The sequence below is a fragment of the Trichophyton verrucosum genome (assembly GCF_000151505.1).
Source record: "Trichophyton verrucosum HKI 0517 chromosome Unknown contig01222_1.f1.exp, whole genome shotgun sequence".
Classification (NCBI taxonomy): Eukaryota; Fungi; Ascomycota; class Eurotiomycetes; order Onygenales; family Arthrodermataceae; genus Trichophyton; species Trichophyton verrucosum.
This window is the reverse complement of record NW_003315137.1, coordinates 1-8611: the sequence shown is the minus strand read 5'-3', so window position 1 is coordinate 8611 and position 8611 is coordinate 1. Positions and strand designations below refer to the sequence as shown.

At 49.2% G+C, this 8611-nt stretch overlaps 4 protein-coding genes across 4 annotated transcripts; 3 read left to right on the top strand and 1 right to left on the bottom strand.

Moving 5' to 3' along the window:
• Nucleotides 1-366: 366 nt before the first annotated feature.
• On the bottom strand, nucleotides 367-822 carry TRV_07983 (uncharacterized protein; the record flags this gene model as incomplete). Its single annotated transcript, XM_003017965.1, has 1 exon — nucleotides 367-822. A coding segment is annotated over one exon (456 nt), but the record flags the coding sequence as incomplete, so codon positions are not given.
• A 2794-nt stretch (nucleotides 823-3616) lies between these two features.
• TRV_07982 (uncharacterized protein) lies at nucleotides 3617-4293 on the top strand (the record flags this gene model as incomplete). The annotated part of the gene is made up of 2 exons (XM_003017964.1): nucleotides 3617-3865; nucleotides 3958-4293. 2 exons carry the CDS (start codon nucleotides 3617-3619, stop codon nucleotides 4291-4293), a joined length of 585 nt encoding a protein of 194 aa, XP_003018010.1.
• A 218-nt stretch (nucleotides 4294-4511) lies between these two features.
• On the top strand, nucleotides 4512-5600 carry TRV_07981 (cytochrome P450 monooxygenase, putative; the record flags this gene model as incomplete). Its single annotated transcript, XM_003017963.1, has 2 exons — nucleotides 4512-5103; nucleotides 5176-5600. The coding sequence occupies 2 exons, from the start codon at nucleotides 4512-4514 to the stop codon at nucleotides 5598-5600; spliced, it is 1017 nt and encodes a 338-aa protein (XP_003018009.1).
• A 1073-nt stretch (nucleotides 5601-6673) lies between these two features.
• On the top strand, nucleotides 6674-8296 carry TRV_07980 (uncharacterized protein; the record flags this gene model as incomplete). Its single annotated transcript, XM_003017962.1, has 2 exons — nucleotides 6674-6967; nucleotides 7028-8296. 2 exons carry the CDS (start codon nucleotides 6674-6676, stop codon nucleotides 8294-8296), a joined length of 1563 nt encoding a protein of 520 aa, XP_003018008.1.
• Nucleotides 8297-8611: the final 315 nt, after the last annotated feature.

The window sequence follows — 8611 nt, the reverse complement described above, 5'->3', positions numbered from 1 at the left end:
AAAAAAAAAAAAAAAAAACGAACAAGAATGTCAATGAGAGCTCATTAATGGATATAACAGCTGTATATAAAAAAGCCGAACAGCCATACCCTGCAAACGTATTCATCACAACGCTGGCATTTGTCAACCATGTCTCTGGCACAACGTCCAGATTTCCCCCAAGTAAGGCTGCCGCTCCGGGTAGGAGGCAAACTACCCCATTGGACATTAGATGGCTTTGAGCTAGACTGATTTATTATGCTATCGAGGACCTCGTTCCTACAGCGTAGGGTTTCCTTGACGAGCTGGTTTCGAAAGATAAGGAGCGTAGAGTGGACCTGACGGCATGTCATGGATAATGAATGTAGAGTGGTTAGGTCCACACACCGAGCGAGCATGGTCACTATCCTGTAGAGAAGAACGTAGAGACAAGCAATGCATATGGTCAACAATCTTGGACAAGAAATTGCTAGATACCACAGCATTCAAAAAAGGAGGAAATATATAGAGTGAATCAACATATTTCATCCTCAACAACAACAGCAGCAATAACAACAGCAACAACAGCAAAAGGTGTGATGTTTTTGCGTACGGGTAGCAGCTTAATGCCATAGATATCAAGCCATTCAAACACGAAGGATCTCTATCCCTCTCGAGCCCAGTTTTATCAACCATATCCGCCCTGGTACAATCGCCAGTTCGCAGTTGGGACAAGGATGCGGCGAGCATGAACTGACAATCTTTGGTGAGTGGCGGCGGTGGTATTTTCCCTGCCTCGAAGAAGCCGCCAACAGGTTCGCTCAGAGACGCATCTTCGAGCGAATGGTCTATAAACACCACCATGGTTGTGCCATACAGATACCCCTCTAACAGAAGCGGAGTGGGACGTGGGAAAGCTGTAGCTAGAGGTATCCAGTGGAATAGATATCCGGATAGCCGGGGTTAGACAAGCGAAGAATTATGAATTCTAAGACAAGACATAAAAGAGGGCAAGGAGAAAAGAAGAGAGGAAAGAGACCGTTAACTACTGAAGAAACATGCTGGCAGGCCGCTTCCCAGCTCACAAGCACGACGCAAACCAAGCAAGTCAAGTAAAAACTTCACTCGACGTTGATGTGCGGCTAATGCTCATCGGTTAAGACGCCGTCCAGTCACTCTCTCGTCCTTTCTCGCAGTCTTCAAGCCCAAAAGTCAGGTGATGCTTAGATAATGAAACCTTATCAGCAGGTGACCCCCGGGTTTCAACCCTCCTCCATACAGAACGACGGATGAAGGCGTGACCTGTGAATGCGGTTTGTATGGCGTACAGGCTCTTTAATCCATGGCTTTATGGATATTATTCTACTGCCTCCCAACCTTCCGGCTCTGGTTAGTTACTCCGTGAAAGAAGCGGCTTCCAAGGAGGATGGATAACCATTGCTTATGTTTTTGTTGACACCCACCTTCTGCCATCCTGACTACGATACCCTCCTGCTTTGTGAGTGCTATCGTCCTTCAATATATTCTTCTCAGGTCTCGAGACAGGGTCGTCGTTGATCCATTCATATTTGGTATTCGCTGGACAGAAACGATGAAGCCAATAATCTCTCGATGCGCGTGGTCCTGGTATGGGAGTTCCCAAATTTGAGGAAAAATTCTGCTGGGATGGCATGGGTTGTCGCAGCCCATCAATCCCACAGTGATCTATCCCAGAAATTTACGTTATCGCTCCTTATTCCACAGCTAATACTGCAGTCTCGGTAGCTTAACAAAACGTGACTGGCTAGAACAGAGCTGGCTTCGCATTCAATGAGTTTGGGGTGTGTTCAGTTGTCAGCAGCGAGCTGGACCCTAGAGGGTAACCACTCCTGCACGAAGGAAGACTGCTCTGCATTATTGAGAACGCTCGCATGTACGGAGTATGTGCGAGTTGCTTCCCTATGCGATATATACGGAGTGAGAACCCCGGGCCAGCTCTTGATTCCTTGCGGAAAGGACGGGGGGAGAACGATACGGGGTAACTGTACTTCATACGAAGGGATGGTTGATCAAACGTATGGCTTTAACGGAACATAAACTGTCTTCCGTGTGAAGTGCCTATTATGTGCTACCAGCCTCACGCTAGGCCGAATTGCAATTATGAGGACCACTGACCCCTCTTTGGTATCAAGCCGACTCTCCCTTGACCAGTTATGGAGTATGACTGTACCCGTTGTTACCAGTTTGGAACAGAGGTAAACGAAGTGGTGCATTTCAGAAGCTCGGAAGATTCTATATCTTCTGCGCCTGGGACGAACTCGTCGATTTCGAAGTGTTGGACCTCACCACCCTTCCCGCGGCTTCCCGCTAGTGAGCAGTTGCCCACCTTCTTGGGCTGGCTTCAGATAGCGTAACTCTGGCCATTGGCCTGTGTCACATCGTTACTCGAGCTGTGAGATACCTTGCATTTGTACACCCCTGGCCGCTTTCTACCCTGGCTCGCTGGACTTTAGCAAGCGCCCACAGCTGAGTGGACTCATTGTCTGTGAGGCATGACTGGTTCGCAACCTGCATAGCCATCTTCTTTGCGTCGGTTTAAAAATTAATCTAGCAGAGTAAGCAAGTTTAACTAGTAAGCTACTCCATACTAGGCGCATACATATAAACAAACAAGCACGAATGCTTAAAGAGTTTGATATCAATCGCCCCACTGCAAGTCAATTTCTGCTCCCGCTGCATCACACCGGTTCTGCAGGGATCCATTTTTCCCCCCGAGGACCCTTTCTCAGCTACGTTATTTCCACGACAAAACTGTCGAATAATGCGCATTCACGTTTTCAACAACATCCAGCACACCACACATGAGCGACGACTTGTCACTTTCAAACAGGGCTGGCTGGTTCAAAACTCATGTACGAAGTACGGAGTCCTGCCGCTCCGCAGCGCGAGGAAAACACTTCCAGCAAAGCACAACTAACTAGCTAGTTAGTTAACTGTTAGTTTATCAGGCTGCACTACCGAGTACCCGGCTTCAGCCATGGTGTTAGCTGATACACAACACAGGCTTAGGGCTCGAGATGGCTTGGTTAATTACAGAATCCTCTGTCGGCCTTGGGGGCAGGACTGCTTAATGGTTGGTATACCTTTAACCACAGCAAGATGGCGGATACCCCAAAGCCTCTCCCGCAATCAAGACTTCCAGGGTAGCTAATTACCATCCAGTCTTGTAATTAGTGGCTCCTCCTTCTTTGATGACCAACTTGAGGGCTGAGACAAAAGCAATGAGTGACGGGAGAAAGAGAGAGACAAAAGAATCAATGCGCAGGTCAAAAAAGGAAAAAAGAAACTGGATGTGTAAGTTTACATTCCTTTTTATTTCTAAGCATCCCGAGCAAGAGTAACCACAAATAGCAAAGAACGCTGTATGACATGGCATGGCATGGCATGGTGGGATCTTTTACCCCCAAATACCACCACTATATAACTCGAAATTCTGTAAACAGTCTTGACACATCTGTCCCTGACTGCTGTTTGATCTTGCTTTAAAGCTCAAATACAGAGTACCCCGACTGGGCGTTCCGTCTTCACAGTTGGTTCGATTGCAGCCCTATCAGACCTCCCTTGGTTGCAGTAACTACTTGCATCAGCCAGATCACAGCTCGGACAGATAGCATAAGCCATGGCATGGCTAGGGAGTCTGAGTGTCTCTGACATCATCAACTACACCATTCCCTATCAAATTGCGGCTCTCTCTGTTGGCCTCCTGGTAGTTCTCATCTTGCTTATTGACCATGCAGACATTCTCCTGCGTTCCCGACATGTCAAGGACCTCTACTGTGTTACTAGCCAGACCCTTTTCAAGACACGGTTTAGGAAGAAGCTGAGTGGCACCGAGTTAGAAAATGCCCTTCGATACGCATACAATAATGTACGTTGACCTTTGCCAGATGTGCAAGAGTGGTACCGCCCTCGACAATTCTCGACTAGATATTGTTACTGACTATCTTTCTTTATAAACAGTATACCAAGCAAGGGAAGCCATTTGCAACCAAAGCAGACCTTGAAAGTTGGATCATACTCCTTCCGCCAAAAGCGATGAAGGAATGGTGTAACTTGCCTTACAGCCATTTGAACTTCACAAGATATCTCCAGGATGTACGTTATCTCCCAAACTACTTTTGGTTTGTCGTTGAATACTCGGCTAATTATCAATGCTTCGTAGGTTGCTGCCATGGGGTATCATACCCAGGTGGATTGCCAAATCCACCTTCGCGCCGTCATGGCGTACAATCAGAAAAAACATTTTGGTTAGCCTTCTTTAAACACCCCTTGCTGGAACATACGTTCAATCTATAGGCTAACATCTGTTCTTCTCACATACAGAAAAGATTCAGCGATATATGGCCGCGGACACCGATGAGTTTCTTCCTTCATTGTTAGGCAATCCAAATCACAAGGGTATTGCTTGCTACCCACTTCCTTTACCCATTGCCTGGAACATTAGCGTATAATCTAATAAGTTCTATGTAGAGTGGATTGATTTCAACTTATTCGGGACGTTGTCTCCCCTCTTGATGCTCTTTTCTACATCTCTAGTCTTGGGGCCAGAATTCTCCAGAGACCAAGAGCTCATGGCACAGATAACCTCCCACGTTCTGGGCATTGAAGAAATATTGGGGGAATTTGATAGATACCCAAGGATTCTACGTCCTTTCGTATGGGGATTCTCCCCAATATGTCGAGCATTCCGCTCCAACGCTTCGATACTAAAAGAGAAACTAATCCCTGAGATCCGGAGACGTGTAACGTTACTCCGATCAGGCGAATCAGCAGCTGATGATCTAACCATGTTGACCGTGTTTTTGAAGCAGGCGTTGAAGGACGGTCTTCTTACTCAAGAACAGTCTCCAAGTGATGAGAAGCAGTTCGAAAGTTTGTACATGAAGTCTTTGTTCCACATATACGAAGTCTGGGGACCCATTGCGCCGCTCCTAATCGCTCTCCTAACCAGGATTATGGACAGTCCAGAATATGTGGAAGATCTAAGGGAAGAGGTTTCGAAAGCACTAGCTTCTGCCGATGGATGGGATTCTGACTTCCTAGCAAACACACCAAAGCTAGAAAGCTTCACTCGAGAGACACTGCGCTTGAACGTTGCAATTTCTGGTAGGTGCTTTGTCCGTCACCAGATCCTACACTTCTGCTCTGCGAGGCCGAGCTAACAGCTATGTTAAACAGTCAGCGTGTCTCGAGTGCTCCATGCGCCCCTTAAGCTCAAATCTGTGGACATGGAGCTTCCAAAGGGGTCGTATATTGGGCTGCCCACTAAATTTATGCATACCGACCCTGAGCTCTACCGTGATCCCCTGACCTTCGACGGATACCGCTTCTATGATCAAGCATCGAATACAAGCACCACACGGGCAACCACTGCCTCTGAAACATTCCTCCCGTTTGGATATGGAGTTTCACTCTGCCCTGGAAGGTTTATTGGTGTGAAGGCAGCCCAGGTTGCGTTCTCAAGATTCCTGCTGGAATATGATGTGAAGTACCCTATCGAGGGTCAAAAGTTCCCGCCTATGGGCCTTCTTGAGAATACATGGACCTATCCCGAGATGGATGTCATGGCGAAAGTCCGGAGACGCCAGTCCAAGTCTCCTTAAGTATATATTCAGCTCGACTCTCTGCGCATAGGGACAACCAGCATAGTTGTATTACTGAAACACTGCCCCGAATTATCCCTTGGCGAGTTGATTCGTTAATTTTAGTTACCCTAGTTAAGTAAATATTGTTAGTTAACTAGCTTTGTTTCAGATGGAAATTGAAAAGGTCGCGAAGCTGTACCTATATATGCCCTCTATGACTAGCTACCTATGAAATAATCCACAAATGTCTTCCTCTATCTATCTAGAAGTACGCGGACATCGGTTGGTGCTAGTTATCAACCCCCCCCCCCCCTTGCTATATAATTGCAGTCCCTTGGTGTGACGATGGGCGATCTCACCAGCACGCTCTCCGCATGAAGGTGAGGAGAAAAGACGGAATCTCCATGTGGGGGCGAGGCAAAGAAAGCCATCTTCTGACCTTCTGGCTTGCTGTTTTGCTGCTGCGGACCCTTGAGATGGGACTTGGGACGGGGCCAAAGCCGGTGCGGAGGGAGACCTTTTGGGCTGCTCGGCGATAATCTCGGCTTCTTTCCATGGGGGCTTCGATTTACCCGAGTTGCTGCATAACTGACTACAAGTCCGGACAGCTATTTAAGCAGGCGTTCGAGGAGCTGCTGAGGCTGGATATGCTGCCGGCACAGTTGACAATTGATTCAAGTCGAAAAACACTACTGAATAACTCGCTACTATGCCTGTGACTGCGAGCGATGTCCACTCGGCGTCTGCGCCCTTTACTGCGTTTCCTTGCCGCCGGAGCGTGGTCCATAGCACGAAGGGGATAGTCTCATGCACCCAACCGCTGGCTGCTGAAGCTGGCCAGAGGATCCTGAAGCTAGGTGGTAATGCTGCTGTAAGTTCACCTACCGAGTTATCCGTGTTGTGTGTGTGTTTCTACGTACTGATGATCTTAGGATGCGGCAGTTGCTGTGGGTGAGTGGGATGATAACAGCCATGGCCCCTCCAAAAGAGCCTGCAACAGGCTACATTACATGCCACAGAACTAACGGAGCAGTGTAACAGCGGCTGCGCTGAATGTGACGGAACCGCACTCTACCGGTATTGGTGGTGACATGTTCTGTCTGTTCTACAATGCCAAAACAAAGAAAGTGCATGCCTTGAATGGCTCTGGACGGATGCCGGCGGGTGCTTCCCTGGACCGGGTGCGTCGGGCGCTGGGAGACGACAGTTTGACACAACTACCAAAGCTGAGCGTTCATGCTGTTACGGTGCCAGGTACCGCTGCCGGGTGGGTGGACACAGTGGAAAAGTTCGGAAGTGGGAAGGTCACCCTTGAGCAAATCCTCACGCCGGCTATTGAACTGGGCGAGGAAGGGTTCCCTGTGGCTGAGCTGGCATCTTCGTTCGTGAGTGCGTCCCGAGTATGTGAATTGATGGAGTGTCTATATACTAATAGCTGAATGCAGTGGAAAGGGTCTGAAGGCAAGATCCGCAAAGGAAGCCCAAACTTCAAGGAGCTCCTCAGAGAAGATAGCCAGGCAGAAGGCGGTGCGAGGGCCCCTGCTCCGGGTGAAGTGTTCACGAATCCAACTCTGGCCAAGACATTCCGGGCCCTGGCAAAGGATGGAAAGGATGGATTCTACAAAGGAGAGGTAGCCAAGGCCATCATCCAGATTGTTGAAGACCTGGGTGGCTTCATGACCCTTGACGACCTCAAGAACCATGCAGAAATGGGCAGCCAGGAGGTTGACCCAATCTCCCTGAAGTTCGATCCCAGTGACTTTGTATCCTCCAAGAAGAAGGAAGATGGAAAGGAGGTCGAGCTTTGGGAGCATCCACCCAACGGCCAAGGCATCGTCGCTCTGATGGCTCTCGGCATACTCAAGGAGCTCTCTCGATCCGGGAAGATTCCTCATTTCTCTCCCGACCAACACAATAGTGCACCATACCTGCATGCCCTGATCGAGAGTCTCCGCATCGCCTTTGCAGACGCAGCCTGGTGGGTGACCGATCCAGATGTGGAGAAGGTGCCGGCCCAGCAGCTCATCTCGCCCGCCTACTTGGCTGAGCGAGCCAAACTCTTCGATCCTAGCAAGGCATCAGCTGGCATCCTAGACCATGGCAGTCCCGCGCACAACCACAGCGACACGGTCTACCTTGCCGTCACCGATAAGGAAGGAAACGGCATCAGCTTCATCAACAGCGTATACGAAGATTTCGGTACCTGCATTATTCCCGCTGGTTGCGGATTCACGCTTCAGAACCGTGGCGCCAACTTCTCGTTGCAAACCGACCACCCGAACGTCCTGCGGCCGGGAAAACGGCCATATCATACCATAATCCCTGCTATGGTCACAAACCCCTCAGACAATTCCCTGCACACTGTCTACGGCGTCATGGGTGGCTTTATGCAGCCGCAGGGTCATGTCCAAGTGCTCTTCAACACCTTGGCGTTCGACCTGTCTCCCCAGGCGGCGCTGGATGCTCCACGGTTCTGCATCGAGGCAGGCAGTAAGGAGAAAGGCCATGGACAGATCATCTACCTTGAGGAAGGCATCTGCGACTCTGTGGTCGAAGAGCTTAGACAGATGGGCCATCCGGTGAAGGTTCTCAAGTCCTTTGACCGGAGCAAATTTGGCCGTGGTCAGGTTATCAGATGCCATACTGATCAGGGTAGGACTGTATATAGCGCCGGAAGCGACATGAGAGGTGACGGTGCGGCATTCCCGGCATGAGGCATTGTCCACCCATCAGCGTATTTTAGTTTGTACAACTTTTCTCTTGGTATCTCTTTGGTAGCTCTTTTTCTTCTTGGTCACTTTTTGGTAGATAAATCTTCGCCCGGTAAAATAGTGCGTCGATTGGACAATTCTCTCGGACCAGTGTTCCGACCAGTTGTTTGATCACTCAGATGAATAATAGTTAATAGGTGCCGGGCTTGCTGTCGATCTGCTTCTCACAGCAAACGCCTGACAGGGATAGATAGGTATTGTCTGTTCCTTGAGCAGTCGAACCACCCAAGACGACGGATGGATATTGGCTATCCCATC